Source organism: Dermochelys coriacea, chromosome 11 (genome assembly GCF_009764565.3).
Source record: "Dermochelys coriacea isolate rDerCor1 chromosome 11, rDerCor1.pri.v4, whole genome shotgun sequence".
Lineage (NCBI taxonomy): Eukaryota > Metazoa > Chordata > Testudines > Dermochelyidae > Dermochelys > Dermochelys coriacea.
The window spans coordinates 10,696,825-10,724,475 of record NC_050078.2 but is presented as its reverse complement, the minus strand read 5'-3'; the positions used below and the strand labels follow the sequence as shown (position 1 = coordinate 10,724,475).

At 42.0% G+C, this 27,651-nt stretch overlaps 1 protein-coding gene across 5 annotated transcripts in view; it reads left to right on the top strand.

Moving 5' to 3' along the window:
• Positions 1–27,651, top strand: part of SEMA5B (semaphorin 5B) — a 376,386-nt gene that overhangs the window by 182,042 nt on the left and 166,693 nt on the right. For 3 of the 5 annotated variants that reach the window (XM_038422653.2, XM_043504940.1, XM_043504941.1), the window contains exon 3: positions 25,545–25,750. In XM_038422653.2, coding sequence (XP_038278581.1) covers positions 25,597–25,750 — 154 coding nt within the window. In that variant the 5' untranslated portion in view covers positions 25,545–25,596. Of the gene's footprint in view, positions 1–17,507; positions 17,557–22,934; positions 23,094–25,544; positions 25,751–27,651 lie in introns of those variants that run through there. The other 2 variants (XM_038422657.2, XM_038422652.2) reach the window with 2 other exon arrangements.

The window sequence follows — 27,651 nt, the reverse complement described above, 5'->3', positions numbered from 1 at the left end:
ACAAGGGAAAGAATCTGTATATTGTGTTTAAAGGAGATGTAACTTTGCCCAATGGCTGCAGCAAGTTGTGAATTCTGTATGAATGGGGAAAATTGCAGAGAGAATACAAACAGCTGTGCTAGTTGCCATGTGGTGTATACACAGATACACAATATTCATCAGAGACCCAGGGAGGGGAGCATATCATCTCCAGAATTGCTTGCCCTTCCCCTCTGACACCAGACCTTAAAAAATTATTAAAAAGTTTTGTCGTTTATAATGGCATTTGAAGCCAGTTTTCCAGAGGCAGTGGAGCAATAAACACTAGGCTATTACTTACTTAGCCTTCATTTGGTTCAATTTTAAATTCCACATACCAAATGTAAGCAGATGAATTAATAATGAAATAGAACTAGGGTTTCACAGTTCCATCATTTGTAGCTAAGAGAACCTTTAGGTTGTGGTTAAGAAGAATGCAGTTAAAATAGTTCACTTCTGTTCTTAGCTCTTTCATTGTTTCAAGGCACAGGTTTAGTAAAGTTAGAAAGAAGCTATGACATTCCAGGGTGCAATCCAGACCAGTAAGGGTTTGTCACCCCTGCTCTGCAACCGTAGGTACCTCACAATGCCTTGCTGCGGTAGTTCCCACCTGGGCCACTCACAGATAGTATGCAGGTCACACCCTAAGAGTCTGTGTATAGCTGGAGCCCGCCAGTACACTCCAATCACACTCTGGCTTCCACCAACCTTGGTTACCAGATGCAGGATGACCCCAACACACTCCCAGTCCTGGATTTCCCCACTCCCCAAAAATGTGTGTTATGTACTGCATTGTTCAGCCCTCTCCTGGACATTCAGATAACGAAGGTCCTTTGTTCCTGTAAGGGAACAATATACAAGTACTTGCTCCTTTTAAATGGAATTACCACACAGCCCAGTTTAACCACAAGACTGGATTAGTTTTGATTAAAGAATAAAACAAGTTTATTAAACAAAAGAAAATAGGATTTTAAGTGAGTACATGTAATGAGGCATTAACGTCAGAAATGGTTAGAAGAAAAGTAGAGATAAAACGCTTCTTAGTGCTAAACTAACAAACTAGACTTGATTCAAGGTGAAAATTGTATATTTTCAGTACACTGCTGACCAAACTCTCAGGCCAGGAACTGATCCCAAGGTCCACCAGCTGTTTCTTTGTCTTATTAGGTTATAAGAGAGGGATGGACAGGGAGATATAACTTGGGTGGTTTTGCCCCTCACTTTTATAGTTCAGTCACCCATTGAAATGCATTTTCCTGAGAGTGACCCTCTAGATAAAGCTCTGTCCAGCTGAGAGCAAGGAGACATGGAGTCTTGTGGGGAAGAGATGTTATGCTGTTTCTTTTCACATGTGTATACTGAATACAGATTTTTTGCGGGGTGTTCTTTCTTTCCCCTCTCACTGTCTGAGGACTCTGTTTAAAGATTATATGCAAATTGAGGTAAACACACATCCCTTTCTTTAAGACAGGCTTGCTTGACCTGTTTTACCCAATTGGGGTTACGTGAGTTTGAACATGTGCCTTTAATATATATATATAGGGAGGATTTCATAACTTTATACACAATATTGCTACATACATTTTACCGAAATATTATTGACCAGTGAGTTATTAGTTTTCAAATGATACCTCAAAAGGCATATTTTGCACAAAGATCATTACAGTAGTGTGTAGGGTGTGAATACAGGGGTGCATTTGGTCACAGACTCCCCAACCTTTTATTATATGAATCTATTCTATCTACATCTACCAACTTCTCCAGTCTGTATCATTTCTAGAGCACCCATCATCATAATATCTAAGCACACAATTCAGTACTCAAGCTTAAGATGATGCTGTTCATAGTGGATTCTGCTCTTCCAAGCAGGAAGCTTGCTTATTGTGAGACCAGCTTTCTAAACAGGTGAACGTTCCAACCTGGTCTGAACAGCACCACTGTTCAACAAAATGGATGTTGCAATGGGGGAGGTTTAGATTGGATATTAGGAAAAACTTTTTCACTAAGAGGGTGGTGAAACACTGGAATGCGTTACCTAGGGAGGTGGTAGAATCTCCTTCCTTAGAGGTTTTTAAGGTCAGGCTTGACAAAGCCCTGGCTGGGATGATTTAACTGGGACTTGGTCCTGCTTTGAGCAGGGGGTTGGACTAGATGACCTTCTGGGGTCCCTTCCAACCCTGATATTCTATGATTCTATGATTCTATGTGGAATCCTTTAAATGTGTGACCATCAGGTACTGCTCTCCTTTTAGCATCCTGAAACTCTTCATTTCCTGCAGAGATGCTTCTTATGTGTTCAAGCTCATAGGCTGCCAAGGCTGGTGACAAGAGATAAGATAGCTGGTCATCCCAAAATGTAGTAAGGCCTAGATCCTTTCTGTGTTCTGACACCAGTATTCTCAGCTGTAATTCCATCTCATTGGTTATTACCGCAGCATCTATTGTGGAAGCACAAAGAGGGGGGAAAGGAGGAAGTAAAGTTGTGGCCCCTGGAGAACACACAGATTTGATTGCTTCTCCACTCATTGGTTTCTATTTAGATTCATCATGCAGGTCGAACATACAGACTTCCACTGCATCGGAGGGCTGGCAATTCCCCAAGAACTTCTGATCATTAAAGACACATCCTACTGTTCGATAAGGATACATTGGCTTGGGTTATTCAACAAGTAGAGGGTCATCCGGATTGATAGGCATGTGGATGTATCTGTGTCCCATTAAAAGAAAAGGAGTACCCGTGGCACCTTAGAGACTAACAAATTTATTAGAGCATAAGTGAGCTGTAGCTCACGAAAGCTTATGCTCTAATAAATTTGTTAGTCTCTAAGGTGCCACGGGTACTCCTTTTCTTTTTGCGAATACAGACTAACACGGCTGCTACTCTGAAACCTGTCCCATTAAACTCTCCCAAAAAGTGATGATTCCATCAGTCCCACACATCATTACCCATGTGTGAGGGACTCCTTTTGCTTTTGTTCCTACACAAACAAAGGCTTCCAATCCATATTCAAGGAGAAGGCTACACAGAAGGTTAGCATGATCTTCACAGTCACCCTTATTTCTACACAGAAAAGCCAGAAGGATGCACCACTGTTCTTGTTTACCCCCACCTCCTCTAATGACGGGGGCTCTTTCATAACCAAGGACATTAACAACCTGCTCTGAAGACCGTCAGTCTAGAGGTCGTTCCAAAGTCAAGAGTCCTCAGCTCGAGAACTCATTATCTACGGCTCTCATGAGTGTTTGTCAAGGGCACCATTAGCTGCATTGCTCCAGAGGAGTGCAGCTTTCTCAGAGAGTCGTGAATGGAGAGGCAGCCTCTGAGGTAGCTGGGTCCCTTCCCTATTCAACATTTGGTTAAGGGAAGTGAACTGGAAACTAGTGGAAGATGAAGAGCACTGGTGTGATGTGGTCTGCAGATGAAGTGTGCTGCTTCACTCTGCCCGTGCAGGAATCTATATCACCTCTACCTTCCATCCCAGACACACTGAATTGCAATACTCTGATCTGGAGATGACTAATATATGGCTCACTGTGGCTAGATTCATGTCCAAGAAGAAAGGGCAGTCTCCTGGCAAGCTGAAGGTGGAAACAGACATTTCTTCTGCTGTTTCCTAGGTGTCTAGGGCCCATGGGGAATCCAGTGGGACTTCATATATTTGTGCAAAATACTGTGTATACTATGGCATAGGTATGTATATGTACCTAAGGTGCAGCCAGGGACCCAGAGCCCTAAAACGGGGCCTGTGGACACCCTCTTGGTCCTTCTTTGTACAAGAGTGACTGACAAACTAATGGTTTTAGCCAGGTGTAGCCCAAGTCTGCTCCTTCCACTGAGTGGCTCTATGAAAGTTTGGGGCTCTGTTTGCCTGTGGCCCAGCGTAGAGCTATAAGTGAAAGAAGGAGGCACATGGAACCTTTCCTCCCTTTCCCTTCCCCAAATCCCCTCTCTAGCCCTGTACAGAGGGTAGACAATCCCACACTTTGTACCTGGGGAGCAGAAGAACTTTGCCACAATAGAACTGACAGGAGCACTGGGCTCCCCAGTGGGTGTGGAAAGGACCTTCCTTCCCTCCCCTTCTGAACTGATCAGCAGAACATGCCCTGCACAAGGGAGATGTATGATGCACCTGGTAGAAGTCCATGCTTCCTAGCCCAATACCTGGAGGGGGAGGGGCTGCTGGTGGGACAGCATGTCTCTGTATAGAGTCATTACCCAGCCTTTCTTGGGCTTTGTTTTCTTTTCTGGTGAATTTCATCAAAACAAATGTCTGTCTCTCTCTTAAAATCAGGTGCAGCTTTAGGGCTCCAATGTGACTCTTGGCTTTGCAAAGTGTGGGCACCCCTGGTGTCACCTACTACTACTGACTACATTTAACAGGCTGCCTATCAATGCTGAGGTTATAAAAACTAGCCGAGACTGAAAAGATCTACAGTGCGCTTCACCTCCACAAATCACTGAGCTTTCTTCCATGCTGCTCCCATGCACGGAACACCTTTCTGGAGCTGGTTGATGAGGGCAGTACCCTCTGTACATTCAGAACCCTCCCAAAGGTCCATGTCTGCCATGCAAGAAACTAGCTCAATGATTAGGCCTGGGGGTATTGGGGGATAATGTGTTTAATATATATTAATTATATAATGTGTATGTATATAATGTGTTATAGATATATATAATCTTACCATATCTAAAGACATTAAACTTCAAAACCACCCTCTTACCCCAACACATTGTAATAAAAAACTTAATGGGGTCAGTTATGAACTTCATGTCTTCACTTATATATCTTTAATTTGTGTGATGGTAGCAGCTGAAGGCCCTAGACCCATTCTGTTAGCCTATGAACAAACGTACTGCATCTTGCACACTTTGTGTGTTAGCTTCATTGTAAGCTCTTTGAGGCAGGACCCACACCTTCTTTTATATTTGGAAAGTATCTAGCACATTGATGAGTGATACCAGAAACAACGAATTGCCATCAAACAGGCTGATTAGCCAATGATGATGCTCTTGCCTTGCAAGACCTAGCAGTGCTAGGGAACCTCTTCTCCTGAGAGATCCCAAAGGGTTTTCCATCATGCATCAGTGTGAGGTAGGCACTAGCATGTGGGAGGGGGAAAATTAAACGCAGAGCTAGCTGTTAATGATAAAGGAAATCAGTAGGTTAAAATCCTTACACCTCCAGTTGATAAACTGATGTCCTGTTGGTTACTAAAACAAATCTCTAACTCTTTCCACTTCTTCAGTGACCTATTATTGTCTACTGCTGCCTTGGGATAATATTATTAATATTATTTATTATGTGTATTACAACAGCACATAGCAGCTGTGCTAAAGATTGGGGCCTAATTATGCTGGGCACTGTAAAAAAAAAAAACAACAACAAAACAAAACAAGACAAAAAACCACACACATTAATTATTTAGATTTAAATCTAAATAATTAATAAAAGACACCTATCCAAGGTTCTAACACATCATGAGTAAAACAATAAAATCCCAGGAGCATTTAAAGTAATAGTTTCAACCCATACTCAGACAGCCAGACACTAACAAAAACTCCCTTCCACCCTTTTATCGCTATGGGCATGCAAACCCTTGGTCATCTCCAAAAAAACCCAAAAAACAAAAGCCTATCCAACAGAGGACTTAACACATGTTAAGAGAAAATCTCTGCCCTGAAAGTTCTAGAGTGTAAGGCCCCACTCTTGCTGAGACTTCCATGCTTGTGGAATTTTACACATGGTGAGTGGTGCATAAAGTTAGGCAAGTAAGTAAGTCTTTGTAGGATCAGACAAGACAAAAGATTGGAGGAAGGAAGTAATGTTTCCCCCTTTGCTTTGCCTGTTTTTAAACAGATGGGTTCCTGAGGAACCAAAAGATTAAGGGACTTGCCCAAGGTCCCAGAGAAAATCTGGCAGAGCTTGGAAGTGAACCCGGATCTCCTGAATCCTTGGCAATCAGTGCTTTAACCACAAAACCATGTTTCCTTCCAAGATTTTTTTTTGTCTTTACCTCCCTGTTTGTTTACCCTTTGTGCTCCTTTTCTTTTTATTCATTTTTTTTTAAGAGTGAAATATTAGTAGTAGAATAAGAAATCTCCAACATAGTGAATGCACAGAGGAATCCAAACTGCAGTACATTTGCTTAGGCTGATTTGTTTGTTTTTCGGATGTTTGTTTTGTTTTGTTTTGAGTCAGCAAGGAGATCTGCTGTAATTCTGGTTGTAGAAAGGAATCTCTGAAGTTGCAAGAACTCATAAATGTTTGCTTTATAGGAGAAAAGAAAGTTCGCAATTAGCCTAATTTGGGCTTCAATATGGGATATTTATGCACAGTCTCCTGGGACCATATCTGATTAGTGAATGAGTGACCTTATTGGAAACCAACAAGCAGGCTTGCAGTTAATTATAAATAATACAGAGCTCATGGCAGAGCCCTAATGAAGGTGTTTTTGTAGATGATGTTGTGTATTTTTATTTAACAGTCCAAATTAGGAGAGTGAAGACAGATGGTGAGAATGTCTATAGAAATACACTGATATTAACTGTGAGAAGCCAGGCAATGACAGATCAGAAATAATGCTAGAGCAGACTGTCTGGGATCTTTAATTAACATCTGAAAGCAATAATGAACTGGTCAGACAGGGTCAGGAACAGGTGATATTGTGTTCTAGGGGAAGAAAGAGTTGTGTTTGTCTGTGCTTTCTGGGGTTGGGAGAAGTTGCTTAGAAGTTTTGATATTGTTTTCCCTCCAGTGGTTAAAAACTGGAGGGCGGAATCTAATCTCCATCTGATCTTTGGAGGAAATCTACTCCTAAGCTTTTCCGAAATAATATCCTGAAAGGGAAAAGAATCAATTTGAGTAAAGTTCAGAGCGATGTCTGAAGACAGAACTGTAAAAACCTGACTTATGAGTCTACATATTCATACACAGGAAGATGTTTTATACAAAATGATTATATCAGATTCCATTCATCAAGGCAAAAGGAAGCCAAAACAGATATAAAGACGAAACCCTGAGGAGGGGGAGGAATGTATCCAATTTAGTGAGGCAACTGTGATAGCAATTAAGGCCCAGATGGAAACCTTTGAAAGTCTATGGAGTCTGCATATCCACTGTGGTTTTTTTCCTGCTAACTTGACGTCATAAAAGAGGCACCCAAAGAATAAAGAGATGATGCTTGAAATTTCATCAGTCAAGCAGTGTCCCAAATTTGATTTATTGTAAGACAATTTTCCAAAATTGGTTTGGGTTTCTAAGATACAGAAAGGGAGTTTTCTCCAGTGGTTATTCACAAAGAGAGAAATCGTACATTATTTGTAGATTTGTCTTTCCTGAAATGCAGTTGGCATTAATCACACCATCCTGCCTAAAAACCTCTGGTACTTCAGATATTCGGATTGTATTTTGGCCTGTCATTATAAACTCTGAAAGCAGAGTGCTGCAATTTTCCACTAGAAGCATTACATTCATTACATTTTTCAGAGTAGCAGCCGTGTTAGTCTGTATTCGCAAAAAGAAAAGGAGTACTTGTGGCACCTTAGAGACTAACAAATTTATTAGAGCATAAGCTTTCGTGATAGGGGAAGGGATAGCTCAGTGGTTTGAGCATTGGCCTGCTAAACCCAGGGTTGTGAGTTCAATCCTTGAGGGGGCCATTTAGGGATCTGGGGCAAAAATTGGGGATTGGCCCTGCTTTGAGCAGGGGGTTGGACTAGATGATCTCCTGAGGTCCCTTCCAACTCTGATATTCTATGATTCTATGATTCTGAGCTACAGCTCACTTCATCGGATGCATTTGGTGGAAAAAACAGAGGAGAGATTTATATACACACACACAGAGAACATGAAACAATGGGTTTATCATACACACTGTAAGGAGAGTGATCACTTAAGATAAGCCATCACCAACAGCAGGGGGGGGGAAGGAGGAAAACCTTTCATGGTGACAAGCAAGGTAGGCTAATTCCAGCAGTTAACAAGAATATCAGAGGAACAGTGGGGGGTAGGGTGGGAGGGAGAAATACCATGGGGAAATAGTTTTACTTTGTGTAATGACTCATCCATTCCCAGTCTCTATTCAAGCCTAAGTTAATTGTATCCAGTTTGCAAATTAATTCCAATTCAGCAGTCGCTCGTTGGAGTCTGTTTTTGAAGCTTTTTTGTTGAAGTATAGCCACTCTTAGGTCTGTGATCGAGTGACCAGAGAGATTGAAGTGTTCTCCAACTGGTTTTTGAATGTTATAATTCTTGACGTCTGATTTGTGTCCATTCATTCTTTTACGTAGAGACTGTCCAGTTTGGCCAATGTACATGGCAGAGGGGCATTGCTGGCACATGATGGCATATATCACATTGGTAGATGCGCAGGTGAAGGAGCCTCTGATAGTGTGGCTGATGTGATTAGGCCCTATGATGGTATCCCCTGAATAGATATGTGGACAGAGTTGGCAACGGGCTTTGTTGCAAGGATAGGTTTCTGGGTTAGTGGTTCTGTTGTGTGGTGTGTGGTTGCTGGTGAGTATTTGCTTCAGATTGGGGGGCTGTCTGTAAGCAAGGACTGGTCTGTCTCCCAAGATCTGAGAGAGCGATGGCTCGTCCTTCAGGATAGGTTGTAGATCCTTGATGATGCGTTGGAGGGGTTTTAGTTGGGGTTAGTTTAGTTTACATTACACCCAGTCTCCCTTACCCCATCATCAAGACACTTGAAAGTACAATGCAGAAATGTATTTTCAAAAGGTCAGGAAAATCAGAATGAAGGCGGTAATGGCATACCAAGGTATCGCTGTATCATAATACCTAGAGAGGGCCTGCTTATCCCTTGAGTTGTCATTTGTGTCTGTTTAACGTGAGTAAAATGCTACCAAACCAGAACTCTCCACTATTTCCACTGCTTTGTTTAGTGTAGCCATTTATACTTGTGCTAAATAGGCTTAGAATACTGCCACCACTTTAAGTGAATAGAGAATTCTGGTCTTAATACTGATTTTTTGCCCCCAGTTTTCCATTGATCAAAATCAGACTGTGTTACTTTAACAAAAGCCTTTGGTGTCTGATTCACTGACCAAGATAACAACAAAGCGTTAGTTAGTGTAAATCAGATGTATAGAAGAAAAGATAAATTGAAGAATAATAATTCTTGACTGAAGTGTACATTGGCTTTTTTGCATTTCATCATGCAGGTATATATTTAGGGGTTTTGGAAATGCACATTATTTACTACACAGATGGCGTACTGGCTTCTTTGTCACTATTAGAGCCTCATATAAAACTGTACTTCGGCACTTTAAATTACCAGCAATATTAACCATTCTTTGGCACTATTAGCTCAAGTCCCTGATGTCTCCTCCAGAGTATTCATTACATGTGTGCTGGTAGCAGCTCGTTTCCTTTGCACTAAGTCTGTGTTGTCAAAAGTCTTATGGATTTTTTTTAGGCTGGAAAAAAGTTAGTACATATGAACAGGTCCCCGCCTGCTGTCCCCTCCCACCAGTCCCTCAATCTTCATTATAAAATATCCAGAGGGGGCTCCTGTGCAGGTTACATTCTGAAATAATAATAAATAAAATGCCACTTTCTTTAAATAAAATTAAGTTGTTTTTAATAGAGAGAGTCTGAGAAAGAACTCCAGATCCCTCCCAATACCCATAAACTTTCATAAAGTTTGCTTCTGTGTTAGAACTTTGTGCCAGTTCTTCTCTGTCTAATGGGTAGAACCAAAACACTGGATCCAAATACCCATGAATCTAGAGAAAGTCTAGGTTAAGTTATAGACCCAAACTTCTTAGGCTTCACCCCATCTCTAGGTATTGTGCTAGAGGAGGGCAAGAAAAAAAAAGCCTGCATATTAAACAAAACAAACAGTAATCACTCAGAGCTAGACTATCCCCTTTAACTTTGAGTAAAACCATACTTCATAAGCAGGCCTACTGAAATTAACATGATTACTTGCAGAGTAATGTACTATGTAGCATAAAGGTAGCAGAATTGATTCCAAATAACTTTTGTGGTTTGTCTTGTATCTGTCTTTCCTGTAATTTCAAAAAGGCCAATTTAATTTTAATTAAAAAAATCCTTTTTGTGTAAAACCAGTACTATGTAAATATGAAAGGCCATAGACAATATTTATAGCTAATTTTTATAAACAGGGTCCATAATTCTTCGCTCTGTAATTCCATTGACTCCACTGGAGTTATTCCTGAGTTTTACACCAATGTACTTGAGAGGAAACTCAGGAGATTTATTATGGGAAAATGCTGACAAAGTCTTAAATTATTGTGGTGCTAGTGGGCAGCACTGTAATTCTCTTGAAAATTCCAAAGTTTGTTTTCTGAGATGGTTTGTTTCCAGTGAAGAAAGTCTACTTTAAAAAAAAAAATTCTTTCCAGATGAATGAAACTAGGCTTGTGAATATCTATATTGATGCATTTTCTCTTGGTATTTTAAAGGCCTTTCACTTTTAGGGCTTCCCATTGTTGAAATTTGTAAGGGGTTTCAGGAACTTCACAGCAGAAAGGCTTATTCATATAAGTCAGGGTTTGTTTTTTTTCCCCTGTCCCTCCTCTTCCCCAGCCTAGAGTATCTTACCTAGTCATTGTAATACCGGATATTCAAGGAGCAGTTTTAAATTTGCAAGCCATGTAACTTTGCTGTGTCCAAAAATGTGTAGACACCAAACAATACCTACTTTTTAATCTATTTTAGGAGAACTCCATGAATCTGCATAATGATCTCACACAGAAAGTGCTTTATCTTCACCAGTTAGCGAGTCAGTTTAGTGGTATTCTATTAGCAAAAGCTTTCAGAGAAATTGTGCATGGTAAATTAATGAAGGCCGTCTGAGGTATTATTGTCTGTGAATGCACATGCCATTAGAATCAATGGCTGGCTGAAAAAAGTTAACGGTCATTAAGTGACTGTTAAAAGGGCCAGTGGACACAGATTCACTCCCTTCCAGGGTTCTGGTTGGATTAGGTAAAGACAGAGATTGCTATTTGCCTGTAGGCCATAGGACAACCCAGGCTTTGTGCTTTTATATCACCATTTATGTTGGGTCCTTTCTGTCACTGGCAGATTTACAAGAGTCTGCGCAAGACCATCTTACAACCAGGTAAATACTTCTGCATCACTTTTTCTATTGCTTTGTTTAGTTAGTTCAAAATCTAAAAGTGGGTGCATTTAAATGCTTTAAAGTCTCTTGGACTTCTCAAAGGATGTCTGAAACGCAGATTGAAAACTGGTGACAAGCTTTGGTTCAGTAAGGCTAAAGTTTTTTGTTTTAGATACTGTGATCTTTGCAGGGTGAGGTCTGTGAAAGGCATATCTACTTGGAATAGTGGAATATCTTTTTTCTTTTTCAAATAGCAAATATATTAGTAGAGTATTATGACAGATCTAAGCGTCATCCAACAGAGTGCAGAAAGGGGTTTAACTCCGGATATTTAGATAACTGTATCCCAATATGGCAACTCAGCTGTGAATTTGTTACACAAGACATGTAAGTGACGTGAACTGCGTCCTCGGTACCTTTTATCTATATGGCAGTGTCTTTTTCTTGAGCATTGTAGACATTGATTCAGGTGTCAGCCAGTGTATGCTATGGTCACAGTTACTTGTGACCAGAATAAAAATATGCTGGAGAAAAGTGATGATTTGATATCTTTTTGAGGCCATTGAAGAAAGAAATATAAAAGGATCTTTGATCAAAAGGTCTTCAGAAATTAAACTTGACCAGTTTTCAGAGTAGCAGCTGTGTTAGTCTGTATCTGCAAAAAGAAAAGGAGTGCTTGTGGCACCTTAGAGACTAGCAAATTTAGTTGAGCATAAGCTTTTGTGAGCTACAACTTACTTCATTGGATGCATGCCTCCGATGAAGTGAGCTGTAGCTCACAAAAGCTTATGTTCAAATAAATTTGTTAGTCCTAAGGTGCCACAAGTCCTCCTTTTCTTTAAACTTGACCAGTCACTGATGAGGCAACCCTGGAAAAGCTTAATTAGTGTTGATCCAGATTCATTTTTAAGATTTAGAATTAGCGGCCTAAGAGGAAGGTTTTCTATTGTAGTTTATGCTACAGAGTCTTTGTTATTATATCACATGTGTCTCAGACAAGCATGATTTTCATTTGATTGAGATTAACACGCACAACCTCACTAATATTTGAAGACAATTTCTCTGCCTTATTTTCTCCCTGTTTCATATCCCATAGAGATTACTCTAGACTGCTGCTGCTTGTCACTGTTATTTATATGTAATGTATTTGTACTTGAGGGCTTGTCTGTAATGGTGTATACAATTTCAGATAGTAGACATTGGCAGGAATTACTGGAAAAAATTACTTTCAAGTGACAGCTTTATCCTGCCTATAATATGTCATTGCCTGCAACTTTCAATTAATCACGGAATAACAAAACATTCTGTCTGGCAACAATGGTGTGTCCATTAATATCAAGAAGTGAGTGAGTCTCAGCTTTATGAATGTGAATGCTGCCACGGACCCTGACCACTCTTGCTCCTTAATCAGTAAGTTTCAGTTTATAGGGAACATTTCCCCCCCTTCCTTTATTGTCCGCCTTTGTGATCTGTTAAACTGCAATCCATAATGTCTCACATTTTTATAATAGCCTGATGGTGTGAGGTTTTAAATGATCTTATGAATTTGACTTTGGCTTACTCTGCATTGACCTTGGTGTCTTCAATGATTTTTCTCCATCCTGTTGAAGAAGAGGGGGATAAGGAAGAGACGACACTAGAGAAAAGGACGTTGGTGATATTTCTCTTGGGTTTTCATTCATCTAGTTGCAATCTCTGAAGAAATTAAAGGAAAGAGCAGGAGAGCACATTATCGGAAAATAAAAGACATGGATTGTAAATTTTGCACAAGAAATGGTGTGTCCGTCTCCAACATGACCAGATTGCTAGACTGGTACCTTCCATGTGCTAGACTTCATCATCAATCACTAGAGAATTCTTTTCAGAGTAGCAGCCGTGTTAGTCTGTATTCGCAAAAAGAAAAGGAGTACTTGTGGCACCTTAGAGACTAACAAATTTATTAGAGCATAAGCTTTCGTGAGCTACAGCTCACTTCATCGGATGCATCCGATGGAGTTTAAAGGAAGGGTGTGTGTGTGTTTTGATAAAATAAAACCAATCTTTTGGGACCCAAAGAAAGATAGCAAGGTTTTCAGCTCTTCAATGAGACTCACCACTTTGCTTGGCTAGCTGAAGGCTTTCCATTGCTGCTGGATACTCAGCAAACAAAGATTGTATGACAGAGACTATGCTAATCAAGGGTTTATCCTGAATGTGGTTGTGATTCAGTAAATACAATATTATGCCATTGCCATACACAATTTTTAATTCCTGTGGACTATGTGACTTTTGACAATTCGCAAGGGTTTCGTTTATGATTCTTCATCTAGCCTTTTATTAACACAACGTCTCTGCCTATCCTGTTGTATTAGGGTTGATCTTGCAAACTACTGAATTCTCTCAACTCAGAGAACTGAGGGCATTCAGCGCCACACAGGGTTGAGTTCTGGTGTCTGGATTTGGCCATCACCTCAGCTGGTAAAAATGGACATGGCTCTATTGAGCCACTAACACTAGGTGAGGATCTGTCCAGTTGTGTGGGGATGGGTATGCTGCTGGCAAGGGTGATAGATAGGCTAGTATGTGTTCTAGCTACAACCTGGATACTAAAACCAAAAGTGGAGCAAAGTGGGGTGTCTTCTCCACCACTGGTTTTGCTTCCCAAAGTTATTTTTTTAGAATCTCCTTAGTGTAGTGTCCAGGTAGCAGAATAGCCTTAAAACCATATTAAGAGTCTGAATAAGCTCAGTGATTAAGTTAGCAAAAATTCTCCTTTTCCTCTCTCTTCCCTCTTCTCTGCTCCGCCCCCCCCCCGCCTCCAAAATCCCTTCTCAGTAGAGGAAATGCAGATCATATCGATCTCTTCCGCCTCCTTACAAGAGCCATGTGCAGGCTATGTACTTTTTTTGTCTCCGATTTCATGAATAACTTAATTGCTTTGTTATCCCTTTGGGTATATGTAATATTAACATTGGTTAATGACATTAATTCAAGTTTATACCATTAATAAAATTGCATTGTTTAAAATTAAGCATTACATTTCAATTAGCACTCCATCAAAAACTTTAATAGTCTGGAGCATTAAAATGATATTTAAAAAAAATTTCTTATACATTTTTTATTGTGTCATGCTAATTTCCAAAGAGTGATTGAGAGCCCAGACAATCTGAGGAATGACCCTATCTGCCGTGTTTCTTGAGGGAACTTCTTTCTTTTATGACATTATGCAAAAAGGTCACATTTCCACAAAGCAGGAATCTGTTTCAGTCACCTCCTGAATTCATTATCATCTTTTTTACTTTTTAACATGAGGCACATGATATACAGGCACCCCAGGTGGACATGTTTAAATTAATCTAGTAATAATTGATTCAGAAGAGATTTGGAGGACAGAATTTGCATAAAAGCCATAATGAGAGCAAATCCTCAGAGGCCAGACTGAACAGCTAAGTCCCTGAATAACTTACATCTTCTAAACTAATTTGGTTATATATGCAGTATGGTGGTGAGGGGGTTAGAACTCATGTGCTTGGAATTCGTTACACACAGTTCATCTTCTCGAGAAAGCCCTAGCTTCACAGTGTATGAAACTAATGCCAGCCTTCCTAGCACTCATGCATAGCCCTTCTCCACCCGTGAAATGACAAGCTCTGGATCTGAAGGGTTATTTTTAAAAGTTGTTCCACAGTGTAAAGTTAGCACCATGGGGCTGGGAGATACTCTATTTGGAGACTCTACCCCCCAAAAGATGACGTTTCCTGAATCAAGTTCTAAATTGGAGGTTTGACCCAGCTTTTAGCAACGTGTCAGAAGTGCGTGAGGGGCTGCATAGTCTTAGATATTCCCTCCTACTACACCAGCATGGTTCTGTCTGGCCTAATGTTAGATCACACAGAGCCCGACCCTGTGAGGGGCTGAGAACCCTCAGTCCCACTAATGTCGCTGGGAGCAGAGGGAGCTCAGCACTTCTGAGGATAGGGACCACGAACTAGAGCCCACTGCAAAGTGAATTTTGAGGCAATGAAAACAGTGGGCCAGATTTTCTCAGAGGACCTGCTGTTGCTCCTCTTGAAGCTGATGGCAAGCTTCCACTAACCTCAATGGGAGCAAGTGCAGGCCAGTTCACAATGGTGTAAGCCTATTGACAGTTGCACTAGGGTATCTAAGAAAGAAATTTGGTCCAGCCTGCTAAAGATAAGATCAAAGCCTGGTTGTTTCATGGGTAGAACAGAGGTATGCATGAGTATTAGGGGGATTGATGTCGGACACTTATGTGGTGTAAATTGGAGTGGTTTCAGTGGAGCTACTCTGATGAGAATTTAGTCCCACATTGTTTGGTTGAAGCCCTTACACTCAGCACAGTTATTAACAGTTCTACACCCTTCACGGTAATGAAGAGTAGAAGTGACTTGTGATTTGGATATTTTCCTACTTGTTTCTCTCCCTTTAAGTGATGTTATGCAGCTGTATATGTTTTAGCATAACACACTTTTTTCTAAAGAACACCTGTCCAGAGTGCAATAGATGGAGCTGATAAAAGTAGCCCCGTTGGTCCATGGATGAGAAAAGTTAATGTAGTGCAGCAGCTGCTGGCCGCTGAATAATGTGCAGAATAAAACTGGTGTGCTGGGTTTAGCAGGAAAAGGGAGAATCTGTTTGATTTTTTTCCCCCACCCCTTTCACGTTCTGGGCATTTATAGACCTTTTGGATGCTTTGTAGCTGAGAGCTTGCTTGTGATAAACGATGCTGTGAAGTGCCAAAACAACACTGCAGTGAAAAGTACTCATGGTTCCAAGCATGCTAAACTTGAGTTCTTTTGTAACGTTGTTGAGTGTTTCTCCCTCTCTAGTTATAATTAAGTCATATATTTCTTATGAGGCAGCTGATAATCATAAATCACAGCCAAAAACACACAAGCTGTGATTTCTCTATCTCATACATACACACGTTAGATAAAGATTTTTCTCATCCAGTTGTTGCACAGACTCCGGTGTTTTTGAGAGAAATACTACAGGGTGTGCTACAAGTTTGTTATGCCAATCAGATTATGCTTGATTGGGAAGTGCGGGATTTTGAGTATCTATAATGCCTTGTGGTAGCTAGAACAGAGGAATGGCAATTGTTGATCCAGGGGTAGTTGGGCAGGGCAAGTGGAGGAGGAAGGAAGCTGTAACTGGAGTCTTTAAATCAGAAAATAAAGTTTTGCTGAGTAGATCAAGCCTGTATGTTAAGCCTGACTATCAGATAGGAAGTTGAGTGGCATGGCTATTTGATATATTGGGTTTTGTCTGCTGGAGACTCAAGTTCCAATCCTGGCTTATGTCACAAATGGCAATAAGGCCTGGTCTACACCTAATACTGAGGTCAACCTAGCTACATCACTCAGGGCTGCGCAAAATTAGAGATCTAATTAAGGTGACTTAAGTCCCAGTATAGACACCGCTAGGTTGCAAGAAGAATTCTTCTGTCGACCAAGCTACCACCTGTTGAGGGGGTGGATTGACTTCAGTGATTGAAAAACCACTTCTGTTGCTGTATTGTCTGTGCTACAATGGCACAGCTGCACTGCTGCCACTGTCACGTTTGTAGCGTAGACATACCCTGAGTTTGTTGATCTCCTTTTACTCCCTTCCTCATATTGCAGTCACAAGGCCACCATAGGGGCTGGTACAGTGCAGCATGATCATCAGTCTCTCCTCAAAAGAGTCCCAGGACTGGACTAGCCAGGGGCTTTACAGTGTTGAGTCGAAGGGGGAACTTCCACAGTACTGTATTTACCTGATCTATGCCTGACTTACTTCCAGGACTGTTACTAGTTTCTCCTCACTGCCACAAGCACTAAATTTATTCCAAAAGGCTTAATCAAAGAACACCACCAGTGTACCTCTACACTGCAATATAAAACAATGTCAGTAAAACTTTATGGTTAGTACAGTAATTGCGCAAAAGTCAAGCAGAGTTATGGTTTCCAAATTAAACTCGGAGAACAAGGAGGGCCTTGTCTCTGAAGTGTTTGGAGTCAAGAGACCTGAGTTACTTTTCTGGCTCTGCCAAAGACTGTTTATTTGCCTCTGGGCAAGCCACTTAATTGCTATGTGCCTCAATTTTCCCATTTGTAAAATGGGGCTAGTAAAATTAGCGGGAGTGTTGAGAAGGTATATTCATTGGTGTTTGTGACGTGTTCCAAGAGCCTCTGATAGAAGGGGCTATATAAGTGCACAGTATTATAAAAGTGAGCAGTAACTTTGCATGAATATGGACATTTCTGTTGAATCTTTTTGAATTTAAAAAAATGATGAGAAAAATAATTGTAAATATTTCCCATTTCCACAGCATAAGAATATAAGAACGGCCATACTGGGTTAGACCAAAGGTCCATCTAGTCCAGTATCCTGTCTGCCGACAGTGGCCAATGCCAGGTGCTTCAGAGGGAATGAACAGAACAGGTAATCATCAAGTGATCCATCCCCTGTTGCCCATTCCCAGCTTCTGGCAAACAGAGGCTAGGGACACCATCCCTGCCCATCCTGGCTAATAGCCATTGTTGGACGTATCCTCCTTGAATTTACCTTTTTTGAACCCTATTATAGTCTTAGCCTTCACAACATCCTCTGGCAAAGAGTTCCACAGGTTGGTTGTGTGTTGTGGGGAGAAATATTTCCTTTTGTTCGTTTTAAACCTGCTGCCTATTAATTTCATTTGGTGACCCTTCGTTCTTGTATTATGAGAAGAAGTAAATAACACTTCCTTATTTATTTTCTCTACAGCAGTCATGATTTTATAGACTTCTGTCATATCCCCCTTAGTCGTCTCCAAACTGAAAAGCCCCAGTCTTATTAAGTTCTCCTCATATAGCAGCTGTTCCATACCCCTAATAATTTTGTTGCCCTTTTCTGTACCTTTTCCAATTCCAATATATCTTTTTTGAGATGTGGCAACCACATCTGCATGCAGTATTTAAGATGTGGGCATACCATGGATTGATATAGAAACAATATGATATTTTCTGTCTTATTATCTATCCGTTTCCTAACGATTCCCAACATTCTGTTAAACAATTAATTACTGAGAAAATACACTTGCATTTATTTAAATGTTTATTGAGTTACTTCAGTAAGGGGCAAATCCTATGCTCTAGAGGAGGCACTTTGGGGCTGAGAGTGAAGTTAGTGCTGGTAGATGCACTACTTTACAGATCCAGAAGCCATGGGTAGTGCAAGAACTGTCTGTTCAAGGAGGCTAGCCTCTGGCTCAATCCCTTTTGCCCGAGGCCCCTCCCACAAATATTCTGCCTCCCCTCCCTCGCCCGTCCCCCAGCCGCAGAGCTCTGGGTGGCCCGAGTCCCATGCCACAGTCTGTCCCACCTTAGCCCCAGTCCCTACCCCAACCCACTGAAGCCCAAATGGATTAGGGGACCACTGAAGTCATTGGGGGTCTTTCAATTGACTTCAGTGGTCTTTGGATCATGTCCTTGGTCACTACCAAGGTAAGCTGGAATCAAATGGTGATCTAGAGATAGAATGCTTCTAAGCCCATTACCAATCCCTTGAGCTATCTAGTCCTACAGATGCTCATACCTTAGACCATTTCTTCCCAACTCCCTTTCAGGCTTCCATGCCTGTGTCTGCAATGTGAGTTAGTAAGTTAAGTAACTTCTTATTTATGTGGAGATGTCCGATCTAGACACATATGTCAAGATAACAGAGATTAGAGTAATGTGTCTTGTTGTATTTCCTGATCTGCATAGTTTTACTCCTGTAAGAGAAACAACAATGTTGTCAGAAGCTGGTGAGCGCTTCAAAAGAGATAAACTCCCAGTGAGTTATACACTCAGAAAGAGTAATGATGGCCCAGTGGTTAGAGTGCAAGCTGGAGACCCAGGTTCAAGTTTCTGCTCTGCTACATACTTCCTGTGTGACCCTGGGCAAGTCACTTAGCCTTTCTGTAAAAAGGAGTTAATAATACTTCTCTCTGTTGTGAGGATAAATATCTTGGAGATTCTTAGGTCCTCATGATGGTATGCTAATTAGGGCCATACAAGTAACTTGTAGAGACTGATGCATCTACAAGTAACAAATCCCAGCCAGAACCAAGAACTTCAGAGTCTAAATGGAAGTAAAAGTAGAAATAATTGAGTGGTTTAAAAAAAGAAAACAAAAACACAGTGCATTGATTAAAACAAAAAAAGAGAGAGAAATACTCTTCCCTGGTATGCATCTGGACAATGGTTTATGTAGTCAAATGTATCTGGCATTAAAAAATAAAAAGTTCAGTATGCTAGAAGGCAGTCTAGTTCTGTAAATGTGATTGAAAGATTTGACACATTGTGTTATATAATGTATAACTGTATCATTTTCTGTTGTAAGACACACATCACTGTTCACAGTATAAACAGCACTAATGGGTAAATGTACCAACTGCTGGTGGCAGAGAGAAAAGCTCTCGTTTTTTTTCTTGATAGTGAGAAGCAGCCTTTTGAAACAGTCTGAAAGAGCGAACTCCAGCTGGCTGGGGTCTGTGGTCAGGGCAAGCAATGACATATGAATATAGCAAGGACTGCATTTTTGTCCGCATTGGTTTGGAGTTTTTTTTTTTACAGTGCATAGTTTGCTGCGCTAGGCTGTCATGACTGTATTGCTCAGCTGTCATGTTGTATAACATTTATATTTATTTTGTGTATTGGTCCAATGCGGATTTTGAATGTCTTGGTGCCAATGCACCTCTGTCTGCTGTTGCTCCCAGCTTCCAATGTCCTGTTTCAATAAAACCATAAACTTACCCACCCAATCATAAAAAGGCTTTTGAAGTTATTTTTTAAAAATCCAAGCATGCATTTCCCATTGATTACAGTGGGTCTCAGTTCAAGGGGTTCATAGCATTGATTTTTGTTCAGTTTTTCAGAGTAGTGGGAACTTCACAGATATTTAAGTTTTAGATTTTTTTTAAATTTCTTTTTCACTTTGGTTCTACTTGGTATCATTTTGAAAATAATGATCTTGAATACAACCCTAGATTTAATAACACTGGTAAACCTTTAAAGAGAGAGTGGAAATTTACACTATCAGGGAAAACTGTCTAGGAAACACTGATATCTCTACTGGGCTATGGTATAGTCTCCCAGGGAAAGTGGCAGAAATCCAATCACTTGGCACATTTTACAACTAGTCTGGACAAAATGCTAGTAACTGTACAATAGGGAACACTGCGTTAGCAAGGGAATGGACTGCATGACATTGGGAGTCTTTTCTCCCTGCAGCTTTTATAGTTCCATGATCCTGGAGAGTATGAAACTTGGGCTTCTCTATCCTCTGATTCTAGACTTCACAGTGAATTAGGAGTTCATCACAGGAATGTGCAGGCGGCCTAGCACATGTCTTTGTGTCAAGGGTGAGCATTTTATATCTGGTTATTGTTGCAACTCAACAGTGTCAATCAAGGTCGCCTTTTTTGGGCGAGGTCCTCCCAGATCCTCTCCCACCTTTGACACCCTCCACCATAATGAGCACCTTGTAGTGGAGGAAGGCTGCATGCTACCTTCTCTGGAACCCAGGGTGGAGAGAGTGATTCAGAGCACATCTTCCCAGATGTTGGGAATATTTGCTGTATTCAGTCCCTTTCTCGCTTGTGTAGTGATAAAGTTTTTGATACAGAGGGGATGGTGGAGGGGCGGGGGGTAGGGTCGCTCCCCCCTACCCCCTGATTTGCTGCTTGGCTTGTACTTGTAACATTGTTGAAGCCGCTGCACTCACTCCTCCCTCCCACTATCCTCTTTTGATGCCTCCCATCATAGCATGGTTTGCATGTAACATCTCCCCAGAACCCTTTATATATGTGTGTGTGTGTGTGTGTGTGTGTGTGTGTGTGTGTGTGTGTGATCCCTGCAATAGCCTTGTCTTTAATGGTATGAGCTATAGACTGTGCTAACCTTAACTTTGAATTATTTTCCATCTCTCCTTTCTGCCAGTACCACTTGTTATTTTTACTTGCTTGTTTTTTTAAAAGAAAAAATATATATATCTCCCTCTTGGGGAGAATCATGGTGGGATTTTATAAAAGATTTCTATGAAATCTGTGCTAATCTGGGGCCTGAGAATAGCTAAATGCCAGTAATACTTGTCACAGTTTAGGGCAACTACACCTATATTTCCCCTGCTGTGCTCCATCAAGGACATCCACTTAAAGGTTTCTGGCCCCCAGGCATCACCTCTCTTGGGCGGAGACCTGCTCCTCACTCCCTCTTGATCAGTGTTTTTCCAGGCTGCACAGTTCCCTTACACTGTGATATTCCCAGCAAGTCAGACTCCCTAAACAAGCTAGAGTCTGCACTTTGCTTCCTCTCCAGAGGCTATGAATAGAGTAATTGCCCATAGGTATCAGTTACCACACAACTCTTTCTAAGCAAGTGTGTTTGTTCTTAAGGTGAAAGCATTATAGAGAAAACCTATTGAAAACAATAAAAGAACTATACACATGCTAAAAAGCTTACCAAACATCACCTGTCAGTCATATGGGCCCTAGTAGGACAAGTCCTTCCAAGCCTTCCGGAAGGATTAGAGCTCCCCACCCATTTGCTCAATCAGAAAGAAGGCCCTGATTCAACAGGAGAACATAGGAATGGCCATACTGGGTCAGACCAATGATCCATCTAGCCCAGTGTCCTGTCTTCTGACAGTGGCCAATGCCAGATGCTGTAGAGGGAATGAACATAACAAGGCAATTCTTGAGTGATCCATCCCCTGAAGTCCAGTCCCAGCATCTGGCAGTCAAAGGCTTAGCGTCACCCAGAGCAGTAATATTTTTGGCCTTCAGAACATCCCCTGGCAACAAGTTCCACAGGTTGACCGTGCATTGTGTGAAGAAACTCAGGCTATTTGTCCAAAAGGCCTTTCTTTGTCTGTTGTTCTCTGGAGAATCTAGTTTGAACTACTATATGTGAGCCTCTGCAGGAGGTGGTACCTCTCTGGGAGTGGGTTACAACCTGACTGATTTGCCTTAATCATCACCCACAGTTTTTAGTTCCTGGAGGAGCTAAAGTAGCCCTCCCCCATGGAATAGAACAGACTCATATATAAACCACTCATTTAAAACAATGGACCACAAAGATGCTGCATGGGATTGCACTGTATGTCACATCTCCCTCCTGAGAGGTTACATACAATTCCAGCCCTCAATAATACATAAACTTAATACACTTATGTCTTTCAAGGATATTACAGGAAATTGCTATGTCTGTCAGAACAATCAGTGACATAATTTGGGATTGATGGTGCTCATAGCAATTCAAAAGGAGGCAAAAGATTTGAAAAATCCTCTGGCCAAACTCTGAATACCTTCCTGTAGTAACTTTGCAGCATTGAGGGCCTTGATCGAAACCCATTGCAACCAATCTGAGGCTTTCCATTGACTTCACTGTGTCAGACAAAACTGCCACTGAGCCAAATCCTGAGGGTTTTTTTTCAGACACAACTTGCTGAATCCAATAGGAATGAAAACCAAGGGCCAAATTCTGAGGTCTTTCATCACGTATTATTTGGGCAAAATTCCCATTGACTTCACTGGGTTGAGTATGCCCAAGTAAGGATTTAAATTGGATGTAGCCTCTTACGGTACGTGGAACTGCTAGTGCTGCCTATAGTTTAAGTTGCCTGACGCGTCCTGTTCTAGGATCCCATTTTCAATTGCTGTAATGGGGTGCACAAACCCCACACTGGGCAACAAGGGGTTAAGGAATTATTTTGGGTTCAGTCAGCCCCTCCCCACCACACCTGCAGCAAATGCTCCAGCTGCTGGAGGAATTAAAAAGCAGGGAACAATTAGCTTATTTGGGTGTCAGAGGTGGAGGTGAGCAGACCTGTAGCTCATAGCTCCAGCAGAGCAGAGGGAAGCCTAAAGACTCTGATACAGCTGCCCAAAGGGGGCCTCCTTGAGGGAAGGGAGGACCCACCCCAGATACAACCAGAGAGGGAAGTATCCTTTGACATTGGTAACTCCCTCTTACTTCTTTTTGGTTTGGATTTCCCCACCAGGGGAAGGCCTTGGACTGAGCTGACTCTGGTGGGAGGGGGGATGAGAGGAAGAGGAGGACAGGGAGGACAGCCTTAAGCAGCCTTGGTTGTAGGGTTGCTAGGTATCCAGTTTTCGACCAGAATGCCAGGTTGAAATGTGACCCTGGTGGCTCCGGTCGGCACCGCTGACCGGGCTGTTAAAAGTCCGGTCGGTCGCGCAGTGGGGGTCTGGAGCTAAGGCAGGCTCCCTGCCTGCCCTAGCTCCACATGGCTCCTGGAAGTGGCCACCGGGTCCCTGCAGTGCCTAGGCTCATGGGCAGTCAGGAAGGCTCCATGCACTGCCTGTGTCCCGAATGCCGGTTAAACAGCTCCTATTGGCTGGGAACAGTGACCAATGGGAGCTGCGGTTGCAGTGCCTGCAGATGCGAGGGCATTGCACTGAGTCTCACTGGCTGCCCATGGGCCTAGGGGCTGCAGGGTTCTGGCCACTGCTTCCTGGAAGCAGCAGTAAGCTCCTCCAGGACCCTGCACTCTAAACCCTCTCCTGCACCCCAACCCTCTGTCCCAACATGGAGTCTCCTCCCACATCCAAACTCCCTCCCAAAGCCTGCACACACCCCCTGCCCTAGCCCCCTCCTGCACCCAAACCTCTCATCTCTGGCCCCACCCCAGAGTCTGTACCCCCAGGTGGAGCATGCACCCTCTCCTGCACACTGTACCCCCAGACTGGAGCCTCCTCTTGCACCTCAAACCCCTCATCCCCAGCCTCACCCCGAGCCCGCATCCCCAGCTGGAACCTGCACTCCCTCCTGCACCCCAAGCCCCTCATCCCTGGCCTCAACCCAGAGTCATCACCCTCTTCCTGCACCCCAACCCCCTGCCCCAGCCCAGTGAAAGTGAGTGAGGGTGTGGGAGAGTGAGTGACAGGGAGGGGGGATGGAGCGAGGAGGGGCGGGGCCTCGGAGAAGGGACAGGGCCTCGGGGCAGGGGTGTTCAGTTTTGTGTGATTAGAAACTTGGCAACCTTAGTTGGTTGCTAGACTACTGGTAGCCCAAAGGGCCCTGGTTTGGAGCCCGGGGGAGTGGAAGGGCCCAGGCTTCCCTCCTCACAACCCCCATGACAGTCAGGAGTTGTGGCCGTAACCACTAGGCCACATTTTCCAACTAGACCCCGAGTGAAGACCATTACAGTTGCTTATAACTTTTCCAAACTTTATTGTTCTTATTATCTGTTTGTATTACCATAGGAGTCCCCATCATGGATCGAGATCCTATTGTGCTAGGTGCTGTACAAACACAGAACAAAGAGACTGCCCCTTCCCCAACTTGCTTACCATACTAGTAACTGTTTGGGCTGAAATTTTCTATTGTGGATTTCTGCCTCAGCTTACATTTTTTTGGAAAGTTGCAGCTAAAATGGTTCAACTGTTTCTGAGAACAAAATTAGGGGAAAATACATAGTTTTGCATGTGTTTTAAAAAATTCTTGCAACCATTTCACTGAAAAGCTGTAGCTACCCCCTGCTTTGGAGCAGGCACTTGAAATGATGCAGGGGGAGGAGGTTGCCCTGGCATCAGGGACATACCTTCTGCTCTTCCCATGAAAAACTGCCCACATCGGGCCAAGTTATAAGCCTTTGGAAAAAAAAATCTCAGTTTGCACATGCTCAGTAGAAACTTGTTAGTTTGACAGCCAAATTCTCTAAAGATTCTGTCTGCACTGAGCATGCTCCAGTCTGCAGCCGGCAGACTGTCTCCTGTGTTCTCAATGAACTACTGGAAGCCAGACAATGAGGCAGGGAAAGGAGGAAGTAGCCTTTCTGGAATAAAGAGAAGATGAGAAATAGGATGGGGTGTGGTGGGATGAGGGAATTAATTGGTTGGGGCAGCTGAGGAGCTGGGGCAATCTTAATTTTGGCATTTCCTAACTTCTGAGTGCTTGATTTTGCAATCTTAATGTTCTTTTAACATAATTTTTGATGTAATATATTGTAGCTGCTGCAGATGCAGATATTAGAGGGTGTGAAGAGTTACTGATCATCTTTATGGCAATATTCAGAACGCATAGGGATAAGAATAAAACACAGCATAAGGCTTTAATTTGTAATGTTGCTATCTGGTGCCTCTTTCCAACTGTCTCTTTAAGCAGTTTATTGTGACATTTGCATTACTTGAATTATGCCTATACTTAATATTGAGCCATTAACATGCATTTGGAGTATTTGCACATTTCAGTATCTTTACAAATTCTGTTGGTATTGCATGCTAGGAGTTGTATAAAGGCACTTTAATTTTTCAGTGTATTGTTTGCTGAATATTATCACATCTAGTTAATGTGAGTTTGTAATGAAAGAGGAAAACCACTCCTAGAGATTGGTTGCAGACTTTAGATAGGGATGTGTTTCTTAAAATGAAATTCTTTGCATTGCAGGTATCCTCTCAGGGCCTACCTTGGAAGCTAGATCTGCAGCAGGCCTCCAATCATGGTTGTATCAAGATTAAAGGGCATTTCTCTGTCATTGGCAAGCCTTTTCCTTCTCACTTTTCATCTCTCAGCATCACAGAATGCACCCGAATACCCTGAAACTGAGCAACAGCAATGCATCAGAAGAGAACACCCCACCATTGCTTTCGAAGGTAAGAGATTCTGTTCCCTTGGATGTCTTAGCTCAATTGCAAGGTACAATAGGATAATCTGCTCTGAAGTCCTTCCTACAGTGCTGTGTCCTGGGAAGCAGCGAAGTCAAATCAGAGGGCTGGGAGATAAGTCCTCAGGGATTCTCTTCACCATTCCACCACTGACTCTGTGATCTTGGGTGACTCAATGAATTTTACCTTAGTTTCCCCATCCGTAAGTGGGTTCAGTGATGCTTATAAACCTCACAGGGCTAATATGAGGCTTATTTCATACTTGGAAAGCATTTTCAGATCTTTGAATGAAAGGCACATTTATTATTTTGGACATTTAGAGCAAGATTATTGTGTACACAATAATAATAAAATAGTCACTAGTTGCTTCCATTGTTCTTGTTGATTTTTCTGCATACATTTGTAGTCGTTGCCAGAGATTTTTCTGACCTTTTAGGCAAAAGAGCAGCCTATTTAACTGCAGAGGCCTACGGTGCCACACATAAAAACATCATAGGCCTCTTACTAGTGTCTTGCAGCATAAGAATTCCCGTGAAGAATTGTGTTCTTATCCCAGATAAATGGTCTATGTTGTTATGTGTAGTAGTGATACCCCTAGGATTCTGTCAGCGCTTCTGTCTACTCATCCATCTAGTTCCATGGCCCTCATCACCCTCAGATCTGAGCAAGAAGTTCCGTACACCATTGCCATAGTGCGTTGAGCCTCCTTGACAGCTGTAGCTTCCTCCTAAATGTTAAGTATTGATTTTGGTTCCCCTTTGGGGGATTGCATTGCATCTGTGGTTAGGCTCTTTGCTGAGGGCATCTGAATGAGGCTTCTGTGACCTTTGAGATGGGGTGTCTAGGGAGAAAGGAGAAGTTGAACGGTTCCTTGATGACCTTTTAGGGCTCTTGTCTAAGGCTTTATGCTTCTTTGAAGGGAAGGAAGCTATTGTCTTTACATTTGGAAACAGTTTTCTTGTCTGTTTTCCATTATCCATGCTTTAAAGGTTTAAGTGGATTAAAGTAAATTAGCAAAACTTTAAACCTATAGTACATAATCGGGCACTGGCGTAAATAAACCTTGATTTTTAATTGCTTAATAATGCTGACCTTCTGCTTTATTGGTGAAGGGTGAAAGAAGAAATCCCTGAGGTTAAAAAATGTGTTGGAACTTAATTGGCTATTTAAACAGATAATACAGTAATGAGCATATTACAAGTACAAAGAGAGAAAGAAGTTGGGTCTCTTAATATTATCCAAAACACAGATTTTGTTGTTGTGAGGTTTTTTTGGTTCACAAAGAACTAGTTTATAGGATCTATCTTTAAGGTGTGTTAGCTTCTGGAGCTCATGTGAAGTTTAGAAGCATGTTTATGCTGATCCTGAGCAGCCAGTTGGAGATGTTGATGCTCAAGATCGGTGTCTTCATTTGCCAAACTGCTTTGTGTTAATCAGGCATAGCAGGAACACACAAAACCCAGAGCATTCATAGAATCATAGAATCATAGAATATCAGGGTTGGAAGGGACCCCAGAAGGTCATCTAGTCCAACCCCCTGCTCAAAGCAGGACCAAGTCCCAGTTAAATCATCCTAGCCAGGGCTTTGTCAAGCCTGACCTTAAAAACCTCTAAGGAAGGAGATTCTACCACCTCCCTAGGTAACGCATTCCAGTGTTTCACCACCCTCTTAGTGAAAAAGTTTTTCCTAATATCCAATCTAAACCTCCCCCATTGCAACTTGAGACCATTACTCCTCGTTCTGTCATCTGCTACCATTGAGAACAGTCTAGAGCCATCCTCTTTGAAACCCCCTTTCAGGTAGTTGAAAGCAGCTATCAAATCCCCCCTCATTCTTCTCTTCTGCAGACTAAACAATCCCAGCTCCCTCAGCCTCTCCTCATAAGTCA